Source organism: Macaca thibetana, chromosome 8 (genome assembly GCF_024542745.1).
Source record: "Macaca thibetana thibetana isolate TM-01 chromosome 8, ASM2454274v1, whole genome shotgun sequence".
Lineage (NCBI taxonomy): Eukaryota > Metazoa > Chordata > Mammalia > Primates > Cercopithecidae > Macaca > Macaca thibetana.
This window is the reverse complement of record NC_065585.1, coordinates 41,164,384-41,179,585: the sequence shown is the minus strand read 5'-3', so window position 1 is coordinate 41,179,585 and position 15,202 is coordinate 41,164,384. Positions and strand designations below refer to the sequence as shown.

The 15,202-nt window shown below is 36.3% G+C and overlaps 1 protein-coding gene across 50 annotated transcripts in view; it reads left to right on the top strand.

The window, feature by feature from the left end:
- The window catches only part of RIMS2 (regulating synaptic membrane exocytosis 2), a 752,308-nt gene that overhangs the window by 466,902 nt on the left and 270,204 nt on the right, over window positions 1-15,202 (top strand). For all 50 annotated transcript variants that reach the window (XM_050800643.1, XM_050800641.1, XM_050800657.1 and 47 more), the window contains one exon: window positions 3,594-3,750. In XM_050800643.1, the coding sequence (XP_050656600.1) occupies window positions 3,594-3,750 (157 nt within the window). The remainder of the gene's footprint in view (window positions 1-3,593; window positions 3,751-15,202) is intronic.

Sequence of the window (15,202 nt, the reverse complement as noted above, 5' to 3'; positions counted from 1 at the left end):
GTGGTGCAATCTTGGCTTACTGCAATCATAGTGGTTTTAAATTCTCAGTCTTATAAATCCAGCATTCCTGCTGTATCTGATTCTGACACTTGCTCTTTTTACCCAAATTGTGTTTTTTGCCTTTTAGTATGTAATTCTTTCTTTCTTTCTTAATTGTTGCTCTTTTTTTGCTTTTTTATCTAGTCACAAAATGTAATTGATTCATATTGGCTTGGCCTGAACTCTATTCTTGGATCTTTTCTCTATCTTACACCTTCTTATAGTGATCTCAAGTCTGTTTAAAGTCCATGCCTTTAAATAGTTATCTATATGCTAAAACTCTCAAATGTACATCTCCAGTCAATTCTACTTATTTTTTCTTTAAATTTTTATAGTTTACTGCCCACCTGACATCTTCACTTGGAAATGTAGTAGATATCTCCAGCTTAACATGTCCAAAACTAAACTTTTGATCCTTTCCACCAAACCATGTCATTTGGTAACTTCATTCTTCTCCTTGAGTCAGAATTTTAGATTTGTTCTTGTCTCTTCTCTTTCTCTCATGTCTCTCAAATCTTTCACAAAATTGTCTTTATTGCTATGCCTTCAAAATACATCCACTTCCATAATCTCCATTATTATCCTAGTTCAAGCTGCTGTTATTGCATGTATGATTTACTACCTTGTCTAGCCTTAAGCAAAAGTTAAAACATGCACAATTTCTGCTTAAAACCCGCTAATGGGTTAAAATCACTCAGATTAAATGCCAAAATGTTTGCAATAATGTACAAGCCTCTACATAATCTTCCCCCTTCCCTCCGAATGTCTCCAATATCTGCTCTTCATCACTTGCTCCACTCCAAGCACCCTATCCTCTTTGCTGTTCTGTGAACATGTGAGATGCACTGCTACCTTGGGGCCTTTTCACTTGTCTTGGAACCCTTCTCTCTGTGTTTATCAGCTTGGAAAAACATCTCATTCAATTCTTTCTGAAATGTCACCTTCTCAATTTGTGTTATCTAGTCTAACCACCCTATATAAAATTACAAAATGCCCTCCTCTTGTGGCATTTTGATTTTCCTTTTTCTTGTTCTATTTTACTAAATATGTAGTGTATATATAGCCACTAGCTGTATGTGGTTATTTAAATGAATTTAAAAGAAACATGTTTAAATTTTAGATTCTCATTATACCATCCAGATTTCAAATGCTCAATAGTCATGTGTAGTCTAGTGGCTACCAAATTGGACAGCACTGATAGAAGAGCATTCCATCATTTTAGAGTTCTATTGGACAATACTGTTCTAAGTTTTATAAGAACAATTAATCTTGTTGCAATTTCTCTAACCTTCAGTATGAATTGTATACTGATATCAGCTTCATCTTCCTAAAGTATTACTTCCATCATCAGAGCAGAATGTAGTATTGGGAGACAGTGAGAGCACTGGAGTCAGAAATATCTTCTTTTAAGTCTCAACCCTGGTATTTGACACTTAATTTAGATTTTTTTTTACCTCTGTTTTCTCAAATGAAAATGGAGGTAATATCTTCTTGGCAGAGTTGTTTTCTATTATATAGTATATGTGTTCCTGGGAAAACCTTATGCTGTGCAAAATCATGGACTAAAAACAGCAGAGCTCTGGAAAAAAAAGGTTAAGAAAGACCGTTCAAAACTCATGCAGCTTTGAAAACTGAAGAGTAAAAATTAAAATAACACAATTAAAAAGTCATGTTAAATTTTAAGCAATAAAAATATTTACTATATAATAGGAGTCTAAAATAAAATGAAAGTATCTAGATGGAAGGAGTATATCTAGATGGAAAGAAGGATAAGTCTGCAAAGTTATGAACTCAAGGGGACGATCCACAAACACCAGTAAAGACTCACTCAGTACATATATCTAAGACAGAGTTTGTGACCAAAGAGCCAAGAGGAGGAACATGAGATTCTTGGGATGAATGGGCATTGTGTGCAGTTCTGTATTTTTCTGGTTTGCTGCATCCCGCTGTGTTAGTGTACTTTACATTCAGCTGCAATTATTTGGAAGTTGTAGTGGACACTGTTGATGTTCCACCCATATCCCCTTTACCAGCTCATTTATTCATCCAGTTACAGAGAGTGTTGGTTGTTAACAACTCATAGCTGTCCCTCTCTCTGGAGAATTGCCTGGTCAAATGGAAACCACCTCATCCATAAGGTTAAACACCTTGCCGACTCTCCACTGGCAGTCTTTAGCCAGTAAGTGGCTAGCACAGGAGTACAAAAATCCAGGCCTCTTACCTCAAAGTCAGACCAACCCTGGGCAATTGTTCATGTTTCAGAGCATACAATTGGATCAGACTGAGAATACATCATTGCTTAGTTTCTTCCCTTTTTTCTTACCCTATTCTGCTCTTCTCCTTTTTCCTGAGGACACTACTTCACTTATCTATGTGCATGTGAATCTTTGTTTCTAGGGAATCTAATGTGAGATAATAGTGTAAAACATCAGGATAGGAAATACCACATATGAACAGTTGTTTCTGAGTTATTTCTGAAACAAATGTTGTAACAGAACACTTTTTTAAAGTGCATAGCAGAGTTCCTAGCACATAGTAAAACGTCAATTAATAATAGCCACAAAGAGTATGATGAAGGTAATGGTGGTGGTGGTGATAATATTACTTCCTGCTCAGAAATGTTCAGGCTCTTTCCATTACCAACCTCATGATGTTTTAGATATCTACAACTTGAGTCAAACTTACTTTTCCTGCTCATTTCCATACTGCTGCCCCACATTGAACTGTTGTTTTTCTACCAACTTAGAAGTCCTTCTACTTTCCTTCCATCTGTCCACATACCAATTGCTTTCTAATACTCTTTTAGATAGTATCTCTTCTAATATTCTTTGTGTAAATGTGTCAGATCATTGGGCTGTTACTTTCCTCTGATTTGTCGTATTTTTATTCTCAGACTTCTACTGTATATCAGCCCTGTCATATACTGTAAGAAAAATGGTAGCCAGGTGCAGTGGCATGGGCCTGTAGTTCCAGCTACTTGGGAGGCTGAGGTGGAAGGGTCATTTGAGGCTAGCCTAAGCAACATAGTGAGACCTCCATCTCATTTAAAAAAAAAAAAAGCAAAAACCATTTACACATGTACTACAAATGGTATTCAGGGTGTTTTCTAAAACTTTTATCACTTAAAGAAATGATCTTAATGTTTAGGAGTTTTTTATGAGCTTAATAATTTTAAATAATAATTGTTAAGAATTATTTGAAGCTTTTCTAGGTCATTGAAGAGATGAAAATATTTTTAGAATAAATTTGAATCTTTTATTGGAGATAGTTAACTGTAGATAAAATTTTACTCTAAGTTTATATAAAAGCTTTACCCAGCACAATGCCTTAGATATAGTAACTATCTAAATATTTGGATATCTGTCATTCCTTTTTAATTTATGTATTCATAAAATGTTTTGTCATAATATTATGGTTTATTCTTTATACTTTATATTTAATATATTAGAAGTCTTTCAACTTCACCAACATTTTGTTTTTGAGTAAAGTACAAAAGACACAAAGGACTTAGTGTATATATATAACTATAATATTTATTAATTTTATACCTTTAGATTATCGACATGATGGTCGAGATCTTCAAAGCTCAACATTGTCAGTGCCAGAACAAGTAATGTCATCAAACCATTGTTCACCATCAGGGTCTCCTCATCGAGTAGATGTTATAGGAAGGACTAGATCATGGTCACCCAGTGTCCCTCCTCCACAAAGGTAAGATAGACTACTCATTTTATTTGTAGGGTGGCTGTATTACTCAGAGGGACAAAACTAATAGGATATATGTATATATGAAAGGGAGTTATTAGGGAGAATTGGCTCATGTGATTATAACACAAAGTCCCACCATAGGACTTCTGCAAGCTGGGGAAGGGAGAAGCCAGTAGTGGCTCAGTCTGAGTGTGAGTCCATTTTGAAAGCCTTAAAACCAGGGAAGCCGACAGTGCAGCCTTCAGTCTGTGGTCAAAGGCCTGAGAGCCACCAGCAAGCCACCGGTGCAAGCTCCAGAGTCCAAAGGCCAAAGAACCTGGAGTTGAGTATCCAAGGGCAGGAGGAGTGAAAGGAGTTAACCAGCACAGGAAAAAGAAAGAAGCCAGAAAACTTAGCAAGCAAGGTTATCCCACCTTCTTCACCTGCTTTGTTCTAGCTGCATTGGCAGCTGACTGGATGGTGGATTGGGTGGGTCTCCCTCTCCCAGTCCACATATTCAAATGTCAGTCTCCTCTGGCAACATCCTTACAGACACACCTAGAAACGATACTTTACCAGCCTAGGCATCTTGCATTCCGTTCAAGTTGACACCTAATATGAACCATCACAATGGCATTATAGACCTATTTATCACATATCATTAATAATCTCTAAAGATAAGAGATTCTTGTGGAAAAAGAATTTAAGGAAAAACAAGATGGTTTTATTTATTTAAGGAAAAACAAAATGCTATTCAAGGAAAAACAAGATGCTATACAATAACCTGCATAACGAGAGTAAAATGAAATATGACTTATTTTGTAATTTTAGACTACCTATATGTTATTTTATTTTAAGAGTTCAAAATAACTCAGAAGAACCAGTTTTCAATCACATATTGATATGAGTATATCTAGGTAGAACCAACTAATTATACTCATGAATGATATAGATAATTGGTAATTTAATATATAGGAAAAAATGAAAATTTGACTGATGTTTAAAATTAGTAACAAATATCAGAATAATAATTTTTTTCTTTCTTTTTTTTTTTTTTTTTTTTGAGACAGAGTCTCGCTCTGTCGCCAGGCTGGAGTGCAGTGTTGCGACCTTGGCTCACTGCAGCCTCTGCCTCCTGGGTTCAAGCGAGTCCCCTTCCTCAGCCTCCCGAGTAGCTGGGATTACAGGCCCACACCACCATGCCCGGCTAATTTTTTGTATTTTAATAGAGATGGGGTTTCACCATGTTGGCCAGGATGGTCTTGATCTCCTGACCTGGTGATCTGCCTGCTTTGGCCTCCCAAAGTGCTGGGTTTACAGGTGAGAATAGTAATTTTTAAAAGCATGTGCAGTGGGACGAATGGCTCAGAAAATCTGCAGCTAGCAGTCTTAAGCTTACTAGAAATCTCTGATTAACCCGGTTAAGTACAGACAAGCTTAATGGAATAAGAATCATGGAAATAATAGGTGAAGCTAACAAGACATATGTGCATAATTTACATTGTACATACTTGGAATGTTTAAGAAATTTTGACCAGTTAGAATGACACACTTTTACATCCTATTTTAAATAAATAATTGAGTATTTGACTAAGAATTTTAATTCAGTCTTAATTTTACACAGAATATTGGAATGTCTAAGAGAGCTTTAGATTTATTATGTTTGAAGGATATAAGCCACTAAAATAAGATTTATGTAACTTAGACAATTGCAGAAATTAAAAAGAATATCTGATATATTAAGTTGACAAACATGGTTTAAAATGTTTGAAGATGTTGAATTAACAAAGTTTATAAATGGGACCAAAATTATTAAACATTTTTTAAAAGTACTTAACTGTGGTACACTTATCAATATAATAACATGTGTAATCTGAAATTTAAAGTTTGAGAACTAGTTTTAAATTTGTAACTTTAATAAACTGAACCCTACCCTCCTCTAGGAAAATAAAAGAATGCCTGTGTACGAGGAAAAACAACAATGTTTTTGTTCTTTGTACACTCTACTCAACACAGAACACATTTGTGACCAGATTTGTGGGGATTTTTTCCCACACCAAGCAACTTGCCAGCAGATAGCACCTAAGTATCCTATAATTCAGTTCAATTCTGACACTATAATCTGGAAATTGTATCAGATTTCACATGTTAAAGGGTTAAAGGCTCAGTCCCACAAGACTGTCCCCTACTTCAAATGCCAATTGCAAGTCCCAGATTGTGACTTATCCAGTTGTAAATTGGAGTTTCCATAGCCCCTCTCCTTAATTTGATAATTTGCTTGGACAGCTCACAGAACTCAGTTAAACACTTTAATTATGTTTACCAGTTTATTATAAAAGACATTTGTTAAAATGCAGATGAAGAAATGCGTAGGATGAGATTTGGGCAACATGGAAGCTCATCAAATTTTGTTCAAAAGTTTCTATAGAGTTTAATCTCCAGCCCTCAACCCTCTTTCTGTAGGTCAGTAGGTGGGGCTGAAAGTTCCAGCCCTGTAATCACTTGGTCTCTCTGTAGACTGGTCCCATCAAGAGGATATCCAGGGGACCCACCCTTAGTAATCATTAGCATAAACTCAGAAGTTATCAGAGGGGATCAGTAACAAAAGACACTCTATCACTTAAGAAATTCTAATGGTTTTAGGAACTCAAGACAAAGACCAAATGTGTTTCATATTATATCACACTTTATTTTATCAGGTAAAGAACAGTTGAACAGTCCAATAGAAGATAGGAATATCTATCTTTTTAAATATCTACTGTTTTAGATCAGATTATGTTTCATATGATAGAAAACCCATCATAACAGGAGTTCAAACAAAGTGTTTATTCCATTATGAAACAGAAGTGTGTAACTAGACAATCTAGGGCAAAAATGTTAGCTTAAAAAAAGGCATCATTGATAAATTATAGAGAGAAGTAACATTTTTAAAATACAAGTAACCTTATCATTCCAAAAGAACACAGAGAATATGAAAACAAAGGCATGAAAAAATATAATAACTATATATCAACTGAAATGAAAATAAGATCCCAATTTCAATCAGAAGAAAAAAATGAATGCAATATCAAAAGTGTCATAAAGGACAAAGAAATATATGTTCTAGGAAAAATTACTGAATTCAAAATATATAACCATTACTACCACTTTGAATTAGACAGTCTGTACTTTGCACAAAGACTGGACCAAAAGCCAAGAAAGGGCCAAACTGTAGCTAGAATTTTGCTCAATTGTATGCTCATAAGGCCATTTCTGTAAAGAAGCAGTACTTTTTCAAATTTGCCCTGAGGCATTATAAAAACTAATAAAAATACCTGGGTATAATGATCATGGACAAATTTGTTCCTTAACATATAAAGAGCTTCTAAAGATAAGAAGCAACAACTGGCAGGGTTATAGAAAGAAAGAAATAAACAATTTTAGTTGGAAGTTTTAACATATCCCTAACGGAAATCAATAATCAGGCCCCCCCCAAAAAAATTAGCAATGACTTAGAAGGTTTGAATAATGTCAAATTTATTATGTGACTCAACTATGCTATATTTTGTATATGTATCTTTTTGTGTATCTCAATATAAAATTACATACCATTAAAGCAAAGAATATAAATTATTTTTAACACAACATAACTTTACAAAAATAACTGGTAACAGAAACTCGTTAAAAAGTAAACCTCAATAAATCCCAGATAAATCATTTTCTCTGAATATTATTCAATAAACTTATAAAGCAATTTTGCAAAGATAGTTTTTAAATTCCTAGAACTTAGCTAAAATACTGTGAAATAACTTTTGATTATAAGTGAAATAATTGAGATATTAGGAAATATAAGGATTGAATGACAAATGAAAATGATGCAAGCATTTGTGGGACACAAGCAGTATTTAGGAAATTTTTATCTTAAAGGATATTTATCAAAAAATAGGAATGCTTCAAAATGATGAAATAGGATATTACCTCACAACTGTTAGAATGGCTCTTATCAAAAGGCAAAAAATAATATGAGATGGCAAGGACGTGGAGAAAAGGGAACCCTGGTACACTATTGATTGCAATGTAAACTAATACAGTCATTATTTAATGAAAACAGTATGGAGGTACCCGCCAAAAATTAAAATGGAACTATCATATGATTCAGTAGTTCCACTACCAAGTATCAAAGGATATGAAATCAGTATGTCAAAAAGATACCTGTGAGGGGACAAAGCAAGATGGTGGAATACCTACATCATTCATATCTTCACAGGAATACCAAATTTTACCAGCTATCTGTACACTGAAAAGCACTATCACAAGACCCAAAAATCAGGTGAGCACACACAGTACCTGGTTTTAACTTCATATGATTGGAAGTGACATTGAGGAGGGTTGGAGAGACAGTCTTGAATCACCAATGCCATCCTTCTCCTATCCCCCACCAACAGTTGTTCAACATGGAGAGTCTGCATTTGGGAGAGGAAGAGCGCAGTGACTGGGGAACTTTACATTGAACTCAGTGTTGCTATGTCATAGCAGAGAGCAAAGCTGTGCTGGGCTCGGCCAGTGCCTGGATATGGAGGAAGCATTTGGACCAGATTTAGCCGGAGAGGAATCACCCATTCCATCAGTCAGAACTTAAGTTTCTTAGCAAGCCATGCCACAGTGGGACAAAGTGCTCTGGAGACCTAGGTAAACTGGAAAGGACACAAAGACTACAACTCCTGGGCAGCACCTAGTGCTGGGCTGGGCTCAGAGCCAGAGGACTAGGGTGGCACATGACCTAAGGAGATACCAGATGGCATGGCTAAAGGAGTGCTTGTACCACTCCTCCTCCAACCCCAGGCAGTGCAACTCACAGCAATTAAAGTGTCTCCTTCCTTCTGTTTAAGGGGAGGAGAGGAAAGAGTAAAGAGGGCTTTGTCTTGCATCTTGGATACCAGCTCAGCCACAGTAGGAGAGGGAACTAGGCAGAGTCATGAAGCCCCCATTCCAGGCCCTAGCTCTGGCATATTTCTAGACAAACACAGGCCAAAAGGAAGTTGCTGCCTTGAAGGGAAGGACCCAGTCCTGCAGGATTAATCACCTGCTGAATAAAGGCCCCCTGGGCACTGAATAACCAGCAGTGATACCCAGAAACTATGCTGTGGGCATTGGGCTCTGAGATGTGCAGGCTTCACGGGTGACTCAGCACATTCCCACCTGTGGTGGCTATGATGAAAGACTGCTTCTGTTTGAGAAAAACAGAGGGAAAACTAACATGACTTTGTCTTGCACCTTAGATGTCAGCTCAGCCACAGTGGGTTAGAGCAACAGGCTCATGGAGTCCCTGAGTACAAAGTTAGTATAAGCTTAGCATTTCTGTACCTGCCCTGGGCCAGAGGGGAGCCCATTTCCCTGAGAGGTGAGTCACAGGCCTGGCAGCATTCACCACAAACTGACAGAAGAAACCTTGGGCTTTCAGTGAACATTGCAGTGGCCTGACAGAACTCCCTTGTGGGCCAGTGGTGGTAGATCCCACAGGGAGAGGCTCTTCTGCCTGTGGAAAGGGGAGAGAAGAGCAGAAAGGACTTTATGTTGTGGTTTGAGAGCCAGCTTAGCCACAGTAGAATAGAACATCAGGCAAATTTCTAAGGTGTTTGACTCCAATCCATAGCTCCCAGATAGCACCTGTGGATCTGCTCAGGGCCTAGGGGAACTTACCACCTTGAAGAGAAGGACCCAAACCTGGATGGCTTTGCCATGTGGTGATTGTAGAGCCCTAGGACCTTGAGTAAACATAGGCAATAGTAGCTAATTAGTGGTTACAGTGGGCCTTGGGCAAGCCCCGATGCTGTTCTGGCTTCAGGTCTGACCCTGTGCAGAACCAGTGGTGGTAACCACAGAGGTGTTTGCATCACCACAACCCCACTTCCAGGCAGCTCAGCAGAGAGAGAGAAAGAGACTCCATTTGTCTGGGAGAAAATAAGGGAAAAGAATAAGAGTCTCCGGTGATCCAGAGAATTATTCTGGATCTTATCAAAGACCACCAAAGTGGTACCTCTATGAGTCTGCAAAAAACAGCATTATTGGGTTTGCGGCCCAAGTCCCTTTGAATACCTGGAAAACCTTCCCAAGAAGGATGGGCATAACAAGCCAAGACTGCAATAGATACCTAACTCTTCAATGCCAAGACACCAAAGACCATCTATAAGCATCAGGATCATCCGGGAAAATATGACTTCACCAAAGAAACTAAATAAGGCACCAGGGACCAATACTTGAGAAACAGATATGACCTTTCAGATAGAAAATTCAAAATTGCTGTTTTGAGGAAACTCAATGAAATTCTATATAACACAGAGAAGGAATTCTGAATTCTATGGTAAATTTAACAAAGAGATTGAAATATTTAAAAATAATCAAAAGATATTCTGGTGTTGAAAAATGCAATTGAAATACTGAAGAATGCATCAATGTCACTTAAGAGCAGAATAGATCAAGCAGAGGAAAGAATTAGTGACCTTCAAGAGGCCATTTGAAAATGCAAAGAGCAAACAAAAGAAAAACAAATAAAAAATAGTGAAGCACACCTACAAGATCTAGAAAATAGACTCAAAAGAGCAAATCTAAGAGTTATTGACTTTAAGATGGATAGAAAACAATACAAAAGATCAATGAAACAGGTTTTTTTTTTAAAAGATAAACAAAATTGATAACCTTTAGCCAGACTAACAGAGGAAAAAAGAGAGAAGACCCAAATAAACAAAATCAGAGATGAAGAGAACACATTACAACTGATACCACAGAAATTCAAAGGATAATTAGTGGCTGCTGTGAGCAACTATATGCCAATAAATTGGAAAATATAGAGGAAATGCATAAACTCCTAGACACTAGATTGAGCCACGAAGAAATCCAGTAGCTAAACAGATCAATAACAAATAACAAGATCAAAGCCATAATGAACAGTCTCCCAGTAAAGAAAAACCTGAACCCAATGGCTTCAGTGCTAAATTCTAACAAACATTTAAAGAAGAACCAATACCAAATCTACTCAAACTATTTCAAAAAATAAAGAAGGAGGAAATACTTCCAAACTCATTCTACAAGGCCATTATTACTTTGATACCAAAAGCAGACAAGATGCATTAAAAAAAAAAAAAAAACTATAGGCCAATATCTCTAATGAATATTGATGCAGAAATCCTGGAAAAACAAAACAAACAAAACAAAAAACTAGGAAACCAAATTCAACAATACATTAAAAAGGTCGTTCATCATGACCAAGTAAAATTTATCCCTGGGATGCAAGGATGATTCAACATATACAAGCCAATTAATGTGATATATCATCAGAATGAAGTACTAAAACCATATGATTATTTTAATTGATGCTGAAAAAACTTTTGATAAAATTCAATATCCCTTCAAGATAAAAACCCTCAAAAAACTGAGGATACAAAGAACATACCTCAACATGATAAAAGCCATATACAACAGACTCACAGCTAGTATCATACTGAATGCGGACAAACTGAAAGCCTTTCCTCTAAGATCTGGAACACAACAAGGATGCCGTGAATATGAATGAATACCACTCTTATTCAACATAATACTGGAAGTCCTAGCTAGTGCAATCAGACAAGAGAAATAAATAAAGGGCATCTAAATTGGAAAGTTAGAAGTCAGGTTATTCTTGCTTGCAGATGACATGATCTTATATTTGGAAAAACCTAAAGACTCCACCAAAAACTATTCGAACTGATAAATTCAGTAAAGTTTCAGGATACAAGATCAACATAAATCAGTAGCATTTCTATATGGCAACAGTGAACAATCTGAAAAAGAAATCAAGAAAGTAATTCCATTTATAACAATCGCAAATAAAATTAAATACCTAGAAATTGACTTAACAAAAGAAATGAAAGATCTCTACAATGAAAACTAAAACATTGGTGCAGGAAATTGAAGATGACACACACAAAAATAGAAAGATATTCCACATTCATGGATTAGTATAATCAATGATGTTAAACTTTCTATACTACCCAAAGCAATCTACAGATTCAGTGCAATCCTTATCAGAATACCAATGGCATTCTTCACAGAAATTGGAAAAATAATTCTAAAATTCATGTGGAGCCACAGAAGACCCAGAATAGCCAAAACTATTCTGAGCAAAAAGAACAAAACTGAAGGAATCACATTACCTTTCTTCAAATTATGCTACAGAGCTATAGTAACTGAAAAAGCATGATACTGCCATAAAAACAGACATATAGACCAGTGGAACACAATAGAGAACCCAGAAGCAAATCCATACACCTACAGTGAACTCATTTTTGACAAACGTGCCAAGAGCATACATTAGAGAAAGAAAGTCTCTTCAATAAATGATGCTGGGAAAACTGGATATCTAGATGAATAATAATGAAACTTGACCCCTATCTCTTGCCATATACAAAAATCAAATTAAAATGGATTAAAGACCTAAATCTAATACCTCAAACTATGAAACTACTACAAGAAAACATTCAAGAAACTCTCTGGGACATTCATCTTGGCAACAATTTCTAGAGTAATACCCCACACACAGGCAAACAAAGCAAAAGTAGACAAAAGGGTACAGTGGCTCATGCCTGTAATCGTAGCATTTTGGGAGGCCGAGGCAGGCGGATCACGAGGTCAGGAGATCGAGACCATCATGGCTGACATGGTGAAACCCCGTCTCTACTTAAAAAAAAAAAGAAATTAGCCGGGCGTGGTGGCGGGCGCCTGTAGTCCCAGCTACTTGGGAGGCTGAGGCAGGAGAATGGCATGAACCTGGGAGGCAGAGCTTGCAGTGAGCAGAGATCATGCCACTGCATTCCAGCCTGGGCGACGAGTGAGACACTGTCTCAAAAAAAAAAAAAGTAGACAAAAGGGATCGTATCAAGTTAAAAAGCTTCTGTACAGCAAAGGAAATAACAAAATGAAGACACAACCTACAGAATGGGAGGAAATATTTGCAAAGAAGCTATCCATCTGAAAAGGGATTCATAGCCAGAAAGTATTAGGAACTCAAACAACTCTATAGGAAAAAAATTCCAATAAGCCAGTTAAAAAGTGGGTAAAAGATTTTAATAGAGATTTCTCAAAAGAAGACATACAAATAGCAACCAGGCATATCAGAAGATTCTCAACATCACTGATCATCAGAGAAATGCAGATCAAAACTACAATGACATGTTATCTCACCCCAGTCAAAATGGCTTATATCCTAAAACAATAACAAATGCTGGCGAGTATGTGAAGAAAAGGGAACCCTTGTACACTATTGGTTGGAATGTAAATTAGTACAACCACTATGGAGAACGGTTTGGAGGTTCCTCAAAAAACTAAAAATAGAGCTACTATATGATCCACTATCCCACTCCTTGGTATATACCCAAAAGAAGGGAAATCAGTATATCAAAGAGATATTTGCACTGTTATGTTTGTTGAAGTACTGTTCACAATAGCCAAGATCTGGGAGCAACCTACATGTCCATCAGCAGATTAATGGATACAGAAAATGTATTTGTACATGATGGAGTACTATTCAGCCAGAAAGAAATGAGATCCTGTCATTTGTAACAACATGGATGGAACTGGAGGTCGTTATGTCAAGTGAAATAAGCCAGGCACAGAAACACAAACATTGCATGTTGTCACTTATTTGTGGGATATAAAAATCAAAACAATTTAACATATGGAGATAGAGACTAGTAGGATGATTACCAGAGGCTAGGATGGGTAGCGGGGGTGAAGGGGATGTGGCGATGGTTAATGGGTACAAAGAATGGAAATAATAAATAGAACCTAGTATTCGATAGCACAACAAGGCAACTATAGTCAAAATAATTCAATTGTACATTTAAAAATAACTAAAAGAGTATAATTGGGGCCAGGCACGGTGGCTTACACCTGTAATCCCAGCACTTTGGAAGGCCAAGGCAGATGGTTCATGAGGTCAGGAGTTCGAGACCAGCCTGGCCAATATGGTGAAACCCCATCTCTACTAAAAATACAAAAATTAGCCGAGTGTGGTGGTGCACGCCTATAGTCCCACCTACTTGGAAGGCTGAGGCAGGAAAATCGCTTGAATCTGGGAGGTGGAGGTTGCAGTGAGCCAGGATTGCACCACTGCACTCCAGCCTGGGCAACAAAGCAAGACTCTGTCTCAAAAAAAAAAAAAGAAAAGAAAAAAGAAAAAAAGAAGAGTATAATTGGATTCTGTGTAACACAAAATATAAATGCTTGAAGGGATGGATTTCCCATTTTCTATGTTGGAATTATTAGGTATTTTGTGCCCTTATCAATATATCTCCTGTACTCCATAAATACATACACCTATTATGTACTCACAAAGTTAAAAAATTAATATTAAAAAAGATATCTGCACTCCCATGATCATTGCAACATTATCCACAACAGAATTGATACAGAATGAAACTGTCATCAACAGATATACAGGTAATAAAAATGTTAATATACACAATGAAATACTATTCAACTTTTAAAAAGAAGAAAATTCTGTCATTTCTGACAACATAGTTGAACCTAGAGGCCATTATGTTAGGTGAAATAAGCCAGGTATAGAAAACAAATACCAGATGATCTAATTTATATGTAGAATCTAAAAAGTTGCAGTCTCTGAAACAGAGAAAAGAGCCTGGTGGGGTGAGAGGATTGGGGAGATATAGGTCAAAAGACTCAAAATTTCACTTAGACAAGAGGAATAAGTTTAAGAGATCTACTGTATATAATGACAACTATAGTTAATATATATTTGAAAATTTCTGAGAGAGTAAAGTGTTCTCACACAAAAGAATAAATATTTGAGGTAGTGCAAATGTTAAATAGTTTGATTTAGCCATTCTGCAATGTATACGCATATCAAAACATCATGTATACCATAAATATGTGCAGTGTTTACTTGTCATATCAAAACATCATGTATACCATAAATATGTGCAATGTTTGTCATATCAAAACATCATGTATACCATAAATATGTGCAATGTTTACTTGTTATATAAAAACATCATGTATACCATAAATATGTGCAATGTTTACTTGTCATATGAAAACATCATGTATACCATAAATATGTGTAATGTTTACTTGTCATATGAAAACATCATGTATACCATAAATATGTGCAGTGTTTACTTATCATATCAAAACATCATGTATACCATAAATATGTGCAATGTTTACTTGACAAAAAAATTTTAATGAAAATAGAGAACTAAATAAACACTGAATTTAGGAAACAGTACAGAACAATGGAGAAAGTCCTGAAGAAATATGAAGGAGGGAATTAATAAAGATTAGGAAAAAATCAGTGAAACTGAGACAAAATGAGGCACAGAGAGTAAGAAAAAGAAGTGAAGATAAGAATGTTTGTTAACCCAAAAGTCAGTTATTTGAAAAGATTGGTGACATCAATACAATAAAAGGACTGTACATGAAAAATGAGCGGTATAAATAAATA